The sequence below is a fragment of the Archocentrus centrarchus genome, chromosome 7 (assembly GCF_007364275.1).
Source record: "Archocentrus centrarchus isolate MPI-CPG fArcCen1 chromosome 7, fArcCen1, whole genome shotgun sequence".
Classification (NCBI taxonomy): Eukaryota; Metazoa; Chordata; class Actinopteri; order Cichliformes; family Cichlidae; genus Archocentrus; species Archocentrus centrarchus.
This window is the reverse complement of record NC_044352.1, coordinates 10390757-10408059: the sequence shown is the minus strand read 5'-3', so window position 1 is coordinate 10408059 and position 17303 is coordinate 10390757. Positions and strand designations below refer to the sequence as shown.

The window sequence follows — 17303 nt, the reverse complement described above, 5'->3', positions numbered from 1 at the left end:
AACCTGGTAGGTCACTGCTAAAATTAGGGACTGCCGCGTCCACGACAGCAGCCAAACTGCTGTACATAAAGTCATGTAAAACTAGGGGATACACTATCACAAGGGTTGGCAAGGCAAGCTTTCCATGGGCGACATTTAACGCCACACGTTGACTGAAGAGGCTCTGTGCGTAACGCAGGGACAGCGCTGGATCATCACTGGCCACAGCTGCGCAAATCATGAGTATTTGATAGCTTTTTGGAGACGCCATATGTAGTCTTCCGCTGCTTTGAGTGTACACGTCTGCAAAAAAAATGTCTTTTTTAACCATACCAAGCCAAGAGGGCCTTTTTAAAACGATAAAAACAGGCAGATCGGGCGAGGACGCAGATAGTAGGTCACCCATGGACGCCGAAGATAACGAGAATGATGACGATGATGACGATGACACCGAGGACGTCCGCTTCATCCCAAGATGCTCCCCGGTGCCTAGAAAGCGAGGTGCGTCAATTTTCGATGAGACCGCTGAGTATATGCGGATCCACTTGGCGCTGTCCGCAGGAAAGAGAGTGTCATTTGCTGATACAACAGGTGGGGATCTGGTGGATGTGAAGGAATTTGTTGCCTTTGATTCGGACGAAGAAGAATCTAGTGCAAAGTGGGACGAAGAGGAGGCAAAGTATCGAAAGCCAGAGCGAGAGCCAACCTATCATGTGCACCCAGAGTTTCATGGACCCACCGGTAATGCCCTGCTGCAGGCTGTGCGCACCAATAAAGTGGAGGTTGAGCAGATGTCTCCAGCTGAGAATGAGCCACTCGCCTTCACGGGGGTAATACGAGTCCTGAACATCTCCTTCCACAAAGCAGTGTATGTCAGATCGACAATGGACAATTGGGCTACTTACTTCGATCACCCAGCAGAGTATGTCCAGGGGTCTCACGATGGAGAGACTGACAAGTTCTCCTTCAAGCTGTCTTTTGCGCCACCTTATACCACACATGGCTCTCGCATTGAGTTCGTTGTTCGCTATGAAACGTCTGATGGTGATTACTGGGCTAATAACTCCTCTATGAACTATGCGGTAACTCTGCTCCTGACCTATGAAGATGATTCAGCTCGTACAAATATCAGCACACAACAAATGAAAAGCATCCTGAAACCTCCAAAAGCTTACAGGTACATTTCCTGCCACACTTGTCAGTCAAACACAGCCCAGAAGGCAAAGACTTAGCAGGTGGCTGGTGTAATATTATGGCCACTGTCTGCCTCCCACTCCTTGTATCTGAAACATCCACAGATTCATAAGGTCACGGTCAAGCCTCAGTCAGCTTAAGGCCCTCGCAGGCTATCCACCCTATTAATCAGTGGAGAAGTTTGAATGCTCAAAGGCCAAAAAGGCTTCACTGCAAAGAAATAATTAGGATAGCTTCCATATTAGTCATAAAATCATAAAAAGATAGGGGTAGGGGTAGGGGTAGGGGCCCAGCAATAGCTACAGAGCTATGCCTGCTTACTAATTCACTGAGAGGTTTGTGCCTGAAATGAGTATTCAGCTTGATGCAGTGGTTCTGCCCGGAGACTGCATCTAGCCCAGAAAAAACTAAAGTCTAAAGCAGAGCAGGCTTTTAAAAAACAAAGTGGCTCAATCTGTTGCATAATAAGAGCACAAGGACAATGGGAAAGCTACCTAATTGAGTTCATAAAGTTTTCCGATGAATGGTTTTACTTTTTACGATCTCAAGTCTGCAGCAAGATATAGAACAAGATTTTTTGGAAGAACACTCCCTGCTCAGTATATCAATCACCCAGTGGTTTCTGAGGCATTCAAAATGGGCAAAGGATAGGGTGTTGTTTTTAGCCATGGCGTTTCCCTGCACTAAAATTTACCTCTGACCTTTTCTAGTGGAGTCATTGGGGGAGCAGCACCATTTCAAAGGAACAGATTGGCTTCTCTCCCGTTCGTAATTAGAGGCTGGCACACAGACCCCTTTGCTTCCTTCGCTACTCCATTAAACTCAGCTAATCCCCTGATTTACTGTAATATCAACATGAAAGTGTATGATAAATCTCACAATGTGCACTGATGGTGAAGTGAAATAGTTGCAAAAAAAAAGACCCCAAGCTTGTGAGGAGGTGAAAAAGGAATAAACTGAATATAAAGTGACACAGTTGTCATATAGGTATCCACTGCTGCAGCTGTTTGGAAGCAGGAAGGAGCCAGATGGGTTGTTAGGGATGGATGAGTCACTGATTGAAAAGAAGTTGGTTGGGGAGCAGAATCTGTATCAATGTCCCCACCATTACCGCCACTACAGACTGATTAGGTCCTTTGAAGTTAGCTGATAATTGGATTTTTAACATATTAACAAGGCGGCCAGTAGGAGGAAAGGTTATTATGGGACGAAACAAGTCTAGAAATTAGAATGTATTATATATTGTTGATATTAATGACATTTAGCCAAAACATTTCCACCTGAGGTAACAGTAGATATCACATATCGTCACCCTCTTAAAATAATGGCCTAAGCCATTTTTTTTTTTAGGTTTTTCAGAAAAGACAAAAAAATGACAAACATTGAAAATATGATGATTTTGGCAAAAATAAAACTTTTGTTAATAAATGAATTGAGCCATTATTTTAAGAGGGTGATGATATTAAATTCCTGTGTCTCGTAGTGAGTATAGTAATACCTAAGAGGTTACAGTGATGTCCTTCTATTTCAGTGGCATCTATCATGAATATCCTGAGTTGCTGAGTTTTGCTTAAGTCTTACTTTTTTTCAGCATCAACTTGGTGCTGAGTTAGTCAAACTTTTATCTTGACCCAAGTCAAACAGTGTCACGTCTACAGATCAGGCCTTAAGTAGTGCTAATAGAATCAGCTTTATTAAATGTATCTACTGTACATTAGTCTTTAGTTGCATACTGTACAACACCTACCCACACAAACAGATCAAGCCCTATTCTACAATGTCATATTAAAGTCGGGGTTTGAACTAAACAGTATCTTCTTGGACCAGTGTAACCTGACTTCTCAGACCTTTAAATTAATAATGGAAAGATTAAAGGGGACATAGTTAACTTGTTTTTGGTCATAATGCTGTTACAATGACCAGAGTTTCACATAATGAGGTCAACATTTGTGCCAGTAATCCATATGAGCCAAAAACTCAGATTTCAGACAGCTACAAAGGATAGATGTTTAGACATAATTTCTTGTTTATTCTTGGATCTGTATGATGTTTGAAGAACAGCCTTTACTGTCCCGCAAAGGGGAAATTCAGGTGTAACAGCAGCAAAAATGTAAAAACACAACAGGACAAGATTAACAATACTACTACTACTACTAATAAAATAATATATACTGTACAGGATTATAACTACAGGAAATAACAATATACTATGTATTACTATACAATATGTACATACTATTGGTTCTATTTTTGTTGGGAGCAGTGACAGTTATACAGTCTTACAGCTGCTGGGAGGAAGGATCTGTGGTAACGGAGGAAGGATCTGTGGTAACGATGGTGTAAAAGAAGGTGTAAAAGAAAAGAAGCTTGAACAGCTTGTTTTAGATAGTGTAAGAAGCTTCACCAAGGCCCAGTATGAGATTATTTTGAATTGTGAATGATGGGGCTGGAATATATCTGTTGATTTGTTTATTTTTCTCAAAAATTCTAAAGGATTTAGCTTGCTATTGTAATTATTGGTGAGGACATGCATCCAGTAAGGGTTCCCATGCTACCCAAGAGAATATGAGCAAGAGACACATAACTGAAGCCATACCAGCTCAGACGTCACCCAGATTAACAAGGTCTACGTTGGGTGTTGAGGAATCAGGGCATACTGACAGGGTTGCTGGAACAAGGATATGAATACAGCATAAGTGGACAAGTATTGAGAATAGGAAACTGTTGGAATGCTACTACATAGCTAAGAGGATGTGGGACCTATGGATTCTTCGACACCCAACATCTAGACTAACAGGAAAACAACTAGTAGCTCAATGTTCCAACATTCATGAGAAACAACTGCTATCGCAACTAGAGATTACTGTGGTACAACACAAATGCTTACAGCAAGGGGAAGCTAGGATGTCAGGTCAGGGGGAAGATATCATCATCTTCCCCACACTTTGAGATTAGGTACCAAGCCCCAAGAACAGCTGGTATGTTGAATGCAAGAGCAACTGATCCAAAACAAAAGATCATGGCTAATCTGGAAACATGGACCCTCCATGGCTGATTACTAAGACTATGTGAAGTACCTTCTCAAAGTCTATTAGAAAATGTGAATGCAGCACTACAGACAATCCCTACTGCGATCACCACCAGCTGATCTATCCTTGAGATGCTTGGCTATAAGATGGACCACCCTCCATGGAAAAGAAGAGTAGAGGCAAAGCTCAAGGCAGGACTTAGGGAAGTTAGCCAGCTCTCAGAGCTGCAGAAATGTGTGCCTAAGAAGTACAACAAGCTGTCCATGCCTGAAGCCTTAGAAACTGCAAAGCAAAGACTCACAGCCTTGGCTAACTGCTTGAAGAGGTATACCAGAGACAGAGGAGCCAGGAGAATTATACCACTCAACCACTACTACTGCCATTACTCTCAGTGGCAGGGGAACAATATGTGATCAGCACCCACAGTGGTGGAATTGGCAGTAACACAAGAGGGGAAAAACATCACCTACTAGTAGATAGAGCAGTCATTCGAGACTGTAAGACCAGACTGACTAACTGGTACACTGCCTGGATTGATTCCTAAAACTGTTCAAATCAACAGGAACCTAAGAGCCTTCATCAGGAATTCAGTGGAGATGTGGAAAACAACACTAGAGGGCAACTTCAAGCCAATTGCACAAGTCATCATTAAGTGCAGGATTTACCAAGGAGATGCTCTGTCCCCATTGCTGTTCTTCATAGGCCTGAACCCCCTCAGCCTGATCATTAACAAGACTGGCTACGGATACTGACTGCAGAATGGAGCAAACATTAGCCACTTCCTCTTCATGGATGACATCAAGCTGTATGCCAGAAGTGAACAAAACATTGATTCACTGATCCACACCACTAGGATCTACAGCAATGACATTGGAATGTCATTCAGACTGGAGAAGTGAAGTCGGATGGTAACAATGCAAGGGAAGGTAGTCAGGACTGAGAAGATTGCACTACCAGAAGGCAACATTGCAGACATTGAGGATGGCTACAAGTACCTTGGAATCCCACAGGCAAATAGAAACCATGAAAAGGCTGTCATGAAAGATGCAGCCGCCAAGTACCTGCAGAGAGTAAGGCAAGTCCTGAGGAGTCAGGACTGGCCTTTGCATGGTATGTACCATTGGCAGATAGAAGAACTGGCGGATATTGAAAAATTGTACCAATGGCTGGACAAAGCTAGACTGACAGACAGTACAGAGGCACTAATCATGGCAGCACAAGAGCAAGCTCTGAGCATGATAGGGTGATCAAGGGTGGTTGATAATGACCAAGCTAAGATACTGTGGGACTTCCAGCTAACCAAATGGACATAGTTGTGCTGGACAAGCAGGGGGAAAAGGCCATAGTGATAGATGTAGCAATACCAAGTGATAGCAACATTAGGAAGAAGGAACACAAGAAGCTCGAGAAATACCGAGGGCTCAGAGAAGAGCTAGAGAGGATGTGGAAGGTGAAGGTAACTGGTCTTCATGGTAATTGGAACGCTTGGGGCAGTGACCGCCAAACTGGGGGAGTGGCTCCAGCAGATTCCAGGAATGACATCTGAGATCTCTGTCCAGAAGAGCGCAGTCCTAGGAACAGCCAAGATACTGCACAGGACCCTCAGCTCCTCTCAGATAAAACTGGAGGTGCAGTAAGCACATAAAGCACAGACAGATTCTGTAGCTCGTGTCACATGCTCATCACATGTCTTGACCTTTATTTCTTCTGGCATCATTTGCTGGTCTCTTGGGAGTGTTGCATCCCCCCCTCTCTCAAGGGAAAACCTTCAGAGACCATTTCTGTTTTGTGATTTTGATCACTTTTCATTAGTGTCAGACAAGCATGGGTTATGCAATCAGCTAATATACATTTATTCTACTTATTTCAATTTCTTCTCCAGTAATTGCTATCACCAGAATTCCATTTGATACATCAGCTGTCATACTGAATATGACTTTTAATGGATTGTCTTGTGCTCGTACTTACCACTGGTGAACAAATTCCAATTTCTATCTTGCTATCTATTTTAATTAAATGCTCATGTGGTGCAGGAGTGCAGGAACTGTACAAAATGGGCAATACAGTACAAAGGGATACTCTTCATTCAATAGAAAAAGGCTGCTTCAGCACATTAGCAGCTTAAACTGCATTAACAATGAATCAATGTAATTATCCAGAGCAGGTGTTGATGATGGTTTTGATGACCTTCCCTTCTGCCATTTAAAATTTACACATGAAAATGATGTTCATTCTTTTCAGACAAACATAACCACTGTATTTGACTCAAATTTTGCATGCTCAAAAGTATCTTTAAATAGTAATACAAAAATAGTAAACTAAACCGTTGTATGTCATGCTGTATGTCTTCAGTTCACTTTATCAACATTTTCTTTAATAGGTGCAATATTGAATCTACTCATGGTTCAGTCAGACACCTCTTTACGATTTTTAGTATGCACTGCACTGCTTTCACATTGTTGATATCTAAGCAGACAAAGCCTCTGTGCAATGCTGCTTTGTGTGCAATCATGAAGACGTGTACTATTGAATGGTTTTGTCTTTATGTATATTTCTTATAACCCAAATTTCCCTCATCTCTTTCAGTATGAACAACGATTCAGAAGATGAGCTGGAAAAGGAAGAAGGTACAGAAGTAATACTTTTGTACACACTCACTATTCAGACAAAAATAAATAACTACAACTGATAGAGGTTTAGTATTATAAGTGTAAGGACTTGTAAGAGACATATTAAAACAGAATGCTTAAAATGGGTACAGGACAATGTTATTTCCTAGCAGGGATTTCACAAGTTCACTCCAACTCAACTTTGAGCTATTTATTAATGTAGGTTGCTTTGGCATGGATTGGCAACATTTGGAGATGTGGGTTGACAATATGTTTAGCTTCTTTTAGATATAATTAAACTAACTGGCAAATGCTTTCTGTTGCTTAAAGCTAAAAAAAAAAAAAAAAAAAAAGCAGCATTGTCTCTTTCAAGGAATCTTGACCCAGTTAATGAAGAAAATTCCACAAACATGAAAACTGTGAGAAGTTTCTACCATCTAAATCCACCAACCAGTAGAAGTGTGCATCTAGTTAACATTACAGCTCAGCCGAGGGGAAGACCAGCAATGTTAAAGTTAAAAAGTTATTGCATGAAACTGCTCACACCACAGTTTTTTTTTTTGTGCAACTGGGTCATTATTTTTGGAAAAAGTCATTGCTACTGAGATTTTCAAATGTAATTGTCTGACACACAAGGTGAGTGCCATTTAGGTCCATTATATTAAGAAAAGACAGATATTTCTACAACTGATATCTCCATAAGTGTGCAGCTCACACTAAAATATAAATGGCACTACAGGCCAGAGGAAAAAATTGCAAAAATGTCGACTCCTACATTTGTCACAATCCAGCTCAGTGGCAGCATACATTATTATTACATACAAGTTCCTACCACCAGTTTGACTTACCCAAGACTTGCAGTGGTATTCATACAGGCAAAGATTATTTTGTATGGTTAATATAATCTACTAAACACATTCTCATAATTTATGAATCTGTTTTACAATAACAGAAGAAGCAGGGACCTCTGAGTCTTGTCCGGGGCTTGTCCGGCCTACGGCTGTGTGCCCCGTCATCGTACAGCCGGAGATCGATGTAGAGGTAAGGGTAAAGTAAAACAAAGGGGATTGTAAGCTGGCAGGAAGGGTGATGATTTCTTTATTAACTCTGCATGTCCTTCAAAAGTTTAAAACAGTCCATTTTGATTGGAATGTGCTTCAACGTTGGCTCACTTGCCAACAGAGGACACACATTTAAGAAATTACTTGTTGGATTATGTTAAACTTATCTTTTTCTGCATGCACATGTTGACAAATTCACATTTAACAAGTAAGCAAGCTAAGTGCTTTATCCCTTTAGACAAACCATGTATCTAATAGAGCATAACAAACACTTTTGATCAAGTTTTGAACCTTATCATCATTGGCTTGGTTGTTTGTATTGTTCACAGCTCATTGAAGCTTCAGCAACAACTTAGGTAACGTCTCGCTTCTCACTGCTGTAGCATGAGTACTGTATGTCGGTCTGTCAGTTTCTCATTGTATTCATATAAAGATGCATGCTGTTCAGGTTCATGCACACTTTGATTTGAATTCACATCTCTTTTATTTTTAAGTAATCCAGGATACTAATTTTTTTTTACCCACACATGTAATCACATCTAATATCCCGTATGTTTCCATTGTTTGAGTCAGTACTAATGTCCATTATTGTGCAGCTGTCAATGTATTGTCAGTTTTCTTTGTATGGAAATGTTGCCGATACTCATTTCAGATTGCACACGGTGGTGCATAATCTTTGAAAAAAAGGACAGTTTAACCACCGTGATTGTGCTCATGTGAGGAAGAGTTCAACTGTTAGTTACTTTCTTGCAGAAGGTTAGATCAAAATAAAAAAATAAATAAATCACAACTATAAACAGAAGCCCAAGTATATTGTGCTTTCATGTGGGGTCATCTGAGGAATGAGTTTCACTGCTGGGAATTGTTCTTCTGGCTTTGTGGTGCTCATTTGTTTAAGTCAGAATGTGGAATCAATGTAGATGATGCAAACATGTGTTGTATTTTATTGATTGGAGTGTTTAAGCAACACATTTATGATACTTTCAAGTAAACTATCATTATAACTCACTGGTCATTTTATGATGTATACTTTATGCAAATATCTAATCAACTAGTCACACAGCAGCAACTCAGTGCAGTTAGCCATGCAGATATGGCCAAGATGACCTGCTGAAGTTCAAATTGAGCATCAGAATGGGGAAGAAAGGTGATTTAAGTGACTTTGAATGTGGCACGGTTGTTGGTGCCAGATGGTATTTCAGAAACTGCTGATTTTCTGGGATTTTCCCACACAGGCATCTTTAGGGTTTACAGAGAATGATTCAAAAAAAAAAAAAAAGAAAGAAAATATCCAGTGAGTGGCAGCTCTCTGGATGAAAATGTGTTGTTTATGCCAGAGGTTAGAGGAAAATAACCAGACCACTTGGAACTGATAGGAAGGCAGCAATAACTAAAATAACCACTCATTACAACCAAGGTATGCAGAAGAGCATCTCTGAATGCACAGCATGTCAAACCTTGAAGCACATGAGCTAAAGCAGCAGACGACCACACCAGGCACCACGTGTCAGCCAAGAACAGGAAATTGAGGCTACAGTTTACACATGGTCACCAAAATTGAACAACAGAAGAACGGAAAAACATTGCCTGGTCTGATGAGCGCCAATTTCTGCTGCGACAGTTCAATAGTAGGGCCAGAATTTGGCATAAACAACATGAAATGGATGTGCAGGCGACAAACCTGTAGCAACTGTGTGATGCTATCATGGATCAAAATCTGAATGGTTCCAGCACCCTTTCGAATCTATGCCATAAAGAATTAAAACAGTTCTGAAGGCAAAAGGGGGGTCAAACTTTGTATTAATATTAAAGGTGTATCTAATAAAGTGGCTAGTGAATATATATTGCTTCATTTGAATTGCTGTCAGGGTTACTGCTAATAAATAACTTTTCTGTATAATCTACATTGACAGCAGATGCCAACATGGTACCATGTTCAATTCAATTCAATTCAGTTCAATTCAATTCGGTTCAATTCAATTCAATTCAGTTCAGTTCAGTTCAGTTCAATTCAATTCAATTCAATTCAATTCAATTCAATTCAATTCAATTCAATTCAATTCAGTTCAATTCAATTCAATTCAATTCAGTTCAATTCAATTCAATTCAATTCAATTCAATTCAATTCATTTCAATTCAATTCAATTCAATTCAATTCAATTCAATTCAATTCAATTCAATTCAATTCAATTCAATTCAATTTATATAGCTCAACTTAAATTTTTTTTGTTATACATACAACATACATATATACAACATTGTAGCGCCAAATCACAACAAACAGTCGCCTCAAGGTGCTTTATACTGTAAGGTAAAGACCTTTCAATAATTACAGAGAAAACCCAACAGTTAAAACAACCTCCTATGAGCAAGCACTTGGTGACAGTGGGAAGGAAAAACTCCCCATTAACAGGAAGAAACCTCCGGCAGAACCAGGCTCAGGGAGGGGCAGTCATCTGCCATGACCGGTTGAAGCTGAGGGGAGAGAGACAGGACAAAAGACATGCTGTGGAAGAGAGCCAGAGAATAATAATTACTAGTGATTAAATGGAGAGTGGGGTATAAACAGAGTAAAAAGAGGTGAATGAAAAGAAACAGTGTGTTACATATGTAGCTTGTGAAATTACACTGTGTATGACATCAACAATCCGTTAGAGTCGTTTTTCTGATTTCGCATGAGTTTTCTCAGTCAGAAAATCTTTTTTATTTTAAAACCATATGAATGCACATTTAACATGAAGGCTAGAAACATGACAAAGGGACAAATTCGCTTCAGTGCAAATCTGTATGCCAGTGTCCATAATAAATGTATTGTTTAGAAAGAAAAGTTTCCTTTGTGCTATGTAACCAAAAAAAAAAAAAAAAAAAATCACATTTCACCTCCTAACAGAATAACATGATATCGTGTGAGCTGATATTTAATGTCTCACGATACTACAAATATAAGCATGTACTCATTTGGCTCATCCTCCTTTTTCACCTCATCATTCACATGCATGGTTTTTCCCGTTTGGCAGAGCATTAAAAATATAAATAAATGAAAGGTGAACCAGTCGGCTGCTGTATGAACATCACTTCCCTCCAATTTTTTTCCTCCTTCCTTACATCACTGAGTAATTCAAACAACATTCAATGGACTTTACAATTTCTGACAAACTGATAACCCAACATTTGTATAAAACATTACAGTTAAATGCGGTCTTTATAACATTAATGTTGTTATCACTCTTTCTTTTGAATTCAGTTGAAAAAACTTTGTTTCCTTGAAGCTTTTTATTATACATACAACATATATTGTTGTACTACAAAGTGATTTTAATTAATTCAGCTGTACATTTTACTATAAAAACACTCTTGATTCAAATTGAAAACCACCATATGAAGTAAAATTTTAAGACATTTAACTGAACAAAAATTGCAGTTATATGTCGCAGTGATTTGTGTGACTTGTTTTCCATTTAAAATTTTTTTTAAATCTTTTTTCTCTGGAACTATAATAATATAAAACATGATGCTAAAATCAGCTGCTGTATATCTAGCTACTTTCCAACCTGCTCCACCTCAGTCGTTCTCTTCTTTGCATTTCCTGTCTTGCTTTTGCATATATTCTTGGTGCTGTTTTTCCTGTCTGTCTTTTGGTTTTATATTGTAATGATTTCATCTCAATACGAACTTGAATATTTGTCAGGCCATCCTCATAGCAGAGGAAGCTCTTTTTTCTATTATTGGCTAATGGCTATTGTCCTTTTTTGAATAAAATCCTGTTAAAATGTAAATATGTATTTTTAGGCATTGCATTTGGTCCAGTCCCTGCTGTTCAAACAGCCACCATCAGTTCAATATATGTAAATGTGGGAAAACCTGAGGAGAAAATAATTAAGAAAATTGCACTGATCTAATTTTCCTCTCCCTTGGATTCACTTTTGCTGTGTGGATTTCAGTTAAAGGAAAGAATATTTAAACTGTATCTTTGTTGTTTTGCACTCCTTGGAGGGAAAGTTGAAGCATTATAAATTTTTATACATTTTTTGTGTCCACAATTTTGAAAAAGATGCAAGTCCCCCTCTTCATACTGCTCATGAACTGTTTGCATTTCCTCACAGTTAAAACTTCAGCATGAGGTCCTTTTCACAGAAAAGCATTAGTATGCAGTATAATGCTTTTCTTCCCTCAGTGTGAAATGTTAATGTGGAATACAAATTTTTCCCCTTTGTCTCCTACCTATCACTGTTGTCTCACTGTTTTACTTCAGCAGATCGCAGCGCACCCATCGGGTCCCTCTGTCCCACCCAACCAAGCACTTCCATGTGATGATGGCACGCTGTCCGCTCACGCTGTATTCCCAGGTGAACAGTTTCCTTGTATGTCTTCCGAAACCACGCATCAAACTAATTCATCCTTTGTACTCGGTGCCAGCGAATCAGTCCAGCCAAATAAGTCACAGCCTTTACCCAGACTCCACTGTGAATTAAGTAACCAGACATCTGAGCAGCACACAGACTGTAGTCCCTCTACTCCGCCGCCTGCCTCACATCCTTTTCTACAACAAAACTCCAAACTCAGATCAGACATCTCCCAGACTGGCAGAGAGGAAATCCCTTTAGAGGGCTCTTGCATGTGTCTTTCTGCCATAGAGACAACAACAGGAGAGGATGAAGCTACAGAAAAACCAGCCAGTCATCCTTGCCTTGAACTGCCTGCTGAGCGTGCCTCTTCTCCCAGTGTGACACAAGGCTTTGAGCGAGATGTTACAGTGGGATTGAGTGAACCTGCTGAAGGATTATCAGAAAGTTCCAGCAGGTCTGCAGCACACGATGAAGCAAGTACGCCTGCACGTTTGTCTCCTGTGGCTGAGACTCAGACATCTCTGAAAGCAGAAGGTGAAGCTCTACCATCACCTGAGCTCCCAGAGAACACCTCAGTGAATACAGGTGTCACCGAGGTGAGTGAAAACCTAGCTCAGTCTGTCTCAGCCTGGGAAGAGAAGGAAGATGCTTCGCATATTTCCCCTGACACATTATTAGAGAATGAACCAAGCACATCGTCAGGGGTTTCCGAGCCCCAGTCTGAGCATAACAGAAACAGGAATCTGCTGCCATCTGTCATATTTCTGAGTGGAGTTGTCTCCCTCTTGATAGTGTTACAGGAACCCACTGCCCTCTTCCTCATTGGACTAATTTTCATTTTGCGCCGTTTGTGATTTTGCCCCAAATCTTGTCTGAAGTTAAGTGCCTTTTCATGGTTTCAAAATAAGCCATCAAGCTAAGCAACATGCACACAAATCCTCTCTTGAAGTTGTGCACATTTTATGCAAAATGTAATGGAAGGAGAAAGTAATTACAGAAATACTGGCGTTATTCACATGCATTCTGTGTTTTTAATAGACTAACAATCACCCCATTAGCACAATATTGTGAACGCTAATATAAAAGCACAGTGTAGTATCAGAGCTGTTTTATCAGTGATCAGTCACCTTTTTCTTGTTGTGTGGCGATAGTGTCTGTGGTGTTATATTCTAGTTGTTTCAGTCACTACTACAATGCACTTTTGCTGTTGTCAATGTAGCAAAACCTGTTGTTTAAGGGCACTGCCATGACTTTGACTTTTGTGAATTTCATGTGTTGTTATCTCTTTTTAAAAAACGACAGAAACATTACCCTGCTGGTAAACATGAGAGACTTATTAAAAAAAATGGAAATTTGTTTACAAAATGAAAAAGAAAAACATGGCTATGTGTGTATTTTTGCCTTAATACTTAGTGAACACAAGACTGAAATGGTTGCTGCTTGAGTGACAAGAAAGCAAGTGGGAAAATGTCCACCTCACTATTGCACCTTTCATTTCACGGGTCTTCCTCTTTGCTGGTAAATGCATATTATTGTTGTTTTTGCACAGCGCACAGTTACATAATGTAATAGACAATCTCACAGACAGAAGCACCGATTGATACGTTTGAAGTGGTGAAAGCTTTTGCAGTGCATTGCCATTAAACATGGTCTCATATCCTGTATCACTTTGTGTCTTATCTCTGTTTCTTTTCATGCAGTCTGCAGAACAAACATGGGCAACACGACAGCTTTATGCAGAGTAATGACACTGCAGTGCAGAACAGATCGCATTGAAGGCACTGACACACCTTTAAAATAACATCAGAGCCTTCAGCGCCTCCACAACTGGAGCGTGTTCAGCTTTGCTTGAAGTGGAAATACACAGACGGAAACATGAGCTGCGGATAGAAGCCAAAGGTCAGGCATTGCACTGAAGTCATGGTGGCTTATAGTCCACCCTGGCCGCTGTAAACTGAGCTCAGTGTTTGAAGGCTGAAAATTCTCTGGAAACCTCCTTGGATGCTACACGATGAGATGTCACCTCTCATCATGTCTACCTCTCATTACAGTTAGGATAGTTTTAATATTTTTACCTTCATTTTTGGCCATGCAAAACTGTGACTGCTTCAGTGATTTCCTGCTTAATCAACCCAATCAGCTTTATTAACTTTAAACTCATATGTGTGTCCTTCAATCCTTGGATGTGGTCACACAGCTCCAGTGTGGAAACATGAAAAATTAAGGCAAACTTAAAACCGACCCGAGCAGGGAAACCAGTGTGAATTTTGTGACACTCCCTTTGAAATAATTACCAGCTTTTTAGGCAACAATCTCCACCACTGAAATCCATGTTAATCAAACAGCAGATAAAAGGGTATCGTCTTCCTCCCAGAGTGTGGCATCACTCTTAGCTTGTTTGAACATAGGTATTTCATCATGAGAAACGGCTGCAACAGCAGGAGTACCAGCTTTTATTTAAATATTGTCTCTGACAGTGAAATCCTCCCAAGACAAGGCAAATCGGATTTTCCATAATACCCCTCCTTTAACTTGTCATTGTGCTCCTCCACGCGTGGCCCGTGAGCGTTTATTGGTTTTATCGGGTCCATCACAGCTGTCATTTCACACATATTCGCCTGCTTAGTACTTTTTTTTGTTCAGACGGTTTCATTTCCCAGATCCACAGAATTCTATAAACCTTATCAAAACATTTATTAAAGAAAAATAAAAACAAATGAAAAGAAATGTTTCAAAACAGAAATATCCACTCTGTTCAGTACTTTAATGGCCAGAATAAATATTCATATCTATCTATCTATCTATCTATCTATCTATCTATCTATCTATCTATCTATCTATCTATCTATCTATCTATCTATCTATCTATCTATCTATCTATCTATCTATCTATCTATCTATCTATATTTTAAAAACATTTTCTCCAAGAGGATCTATGATGTTGAAGAGGTACAATAATTTTAACAATTCCTGATTTCATATCATCTCTGTCCAATATCAAATAAAGGCAAAGCGCCTCATAGAATGGATACAAAAATAGGTCAGTTATAACTTTACTTTGGTTTACTTGTACACTGGTGTTCAAAGGAAGTGCATCACCCAGACCTTTACTGTAACAGCTGATAGCATCTTGTCTGCAGTTGCCAGAATGGAACTGGAGGCCCTTTTTGACCTTCAGGGTGTCAGAATGTTTTATGTTTGGAAACACAAACTATCAGCTGAATATCTAATCTCAGCATTGTACTGCTGTCATCATTCAACTAAATATTTGTTTATTTCTGGTGAACTTTTGCTTAATTCTGTTTATACATTTGAAATGACAAACTGAAGCAATTTCAGGGCTTCAGATTATATTCATCCACAAATGTTGCGTTAAGTTAAAGCTCATTGTAATATTAGTTAGCTTTGCCTAATAATATAATAACTATGATAGTATAACTTCATATTTTGGTCTGGATGATGCACTTTCTTTAAACTTCAGGGTATTTTACATTGTTTTCAAAGATATTTGACATATACTTCACATTTAACATGTTCATCTTACATAGTTTGGCTTGTTAGCATGTTACCAGGTTCTTCTAAATACAAAGAGGCAATTATGAGGCTAAGAAGCCAGCAGTGCGTTAAAAGGCCTAAAACATTTTCATTCAATCAGAATGAGCCACTCTTTGCTCACATTTTTTTTATCTGCACGTCACATGTCGATCAAACAATAGACTAAAAAATAAAAAATAATAAATTCAAGTAGCCTGCAAATCCAGAATCTGATTGAAAGCATCATTGAGATGCTTTCAATGAACAATAAATAAATAAACACTGTCAGCCACCAGTGCTAACCCTCAGCTTCCTGGCAGTAAAATCTTTGAGTGGCACAAATCCCCTGGAAGCACAAGTCTTAGAACACAAAATTACCAGGTCTCAGTAGATCTTAATGGGGTGCATATGAGCCTTAGTGGCTTGCAAATGGCTGAGTAAGAACCAGGAATAAGAAATGCTAAAATTATAATAAAAATAAACCACTGAGAATACTGTCACTCTCTGTGATTGGCATTATTATGGTAAGAATTAAGTCATGTGAGGTATTTAATAAATGCATTTGAGCTATCACATTCACAAGATGTTCAGAAAACTTCACCTTTGACCTTTGCTTTGAGGTCAAGATTGCTGACATGCAAACTTGTACGAGCTTTTTATTAGATGCATCTATAGTGTGAATTTGAACATGCTGGGTCACATCGTTCTTGAATTATCTTTACAAGATCTTCAGAAAACTTGACCTCTGACCTTGATCTTTAGCTCAAGGTTGCTGAGATTCAAACCTGTACCAGCTTTTTAGTAGATGCATCTATGATGTGAATTTGAACATGCTAGGTGACATCATTCTCGAGTTATTGCATTCACAAGATTTTCATGAAAAACCTGACCTCTGACCTATAACCTTGACTCAATTATTGCAAAAGTTTAATCAGGTGATCTAGGGGTCAATGGCCATCTTTTGTGCAAATTTGGTATGCATTGAACTGGTAGTTTTGCTGTAATATTGTTAACAAACAGACATACAAACATACCAAAAACAATACTCTGTTCCCCCCGGCAGGGTAAAAGTTCGGAACAATAAGTCAGGGGTTCAAATCCTGGACAGGGCATGCATCTAGTAAGGGTCCCCATACTAGGGCCCCCCTACCCAAGCCTACTTTGGAATATGAGCAAGAGATACAATTGAAGTCATACCAGCTCAGACGTCACCCAGATTAAAAAGGTCCACATCATGTGTTGAGTAACAAGGGCATAAGTGGACTACTGGAACAACACACATCTAGACTAACAGCAAACCAGCTAGTAGCTCAGTGTTCCAACATCCACAAGAAGCAACTAATAATGCAACTAGAGATCAATGAGGTACAACGCAAGTGCTACGGGAAGGGGGAGCCAGGACATCAGGTTGGGGGAAAATATAATCATCTCCACATTCTGAAATTGGGTACCAAACCCCAAGAATAACAGGTATGTTGAATGCAAGAGCAGCTGATCTGAAAGAGAAAAATCATGGCTAAGCTGGAAATGTGGACCCTCTGTGGCCGATTA

The 17303-nt window shown here is 39.5% G+C and overlaps 1 protein-coding gene across 2 annotated transcripts; it reads left to right on the top strand.

The window, feature by feature from the left end:
- Positions 1-15: 15 nt before the first annotated feature.
- ppp1r3f (protein phosphatase 1, regulatory subunit 3F) lies at positions 16-13845 on the top strand. Of its 2 annotated transcripts, XM_030733839.1 has the most exons (5): positions 20-1156; positions 6789-6829; positions 7764-7852; positions 8202-8228; positions 12128-12259. In XM_030733839.1, the coding sequence occupies exons 1-4, from the start codon at positions 294-296 to the stop codon at positions 8226-8228; spliced, it is 1020 nt and encodes a 339-aa protein (XP_030589699.1). In that variant the 5' UTR covers positions 20-293; the 3' UTR covers positions 12128-12259. The 2 variants fall into 2 exon arrangements, with proteins under 2 accessions (XP_030589700.1, XP_030589699.1); XM_030733840.1 differs by lacking the exon at positions 8202-8228 and having other exon boundaries at positions 16-1156; positions 12125-13845.
- The last annotated feature ends 3458 nt before the right edge of the window (positions 13846-17303 follow it).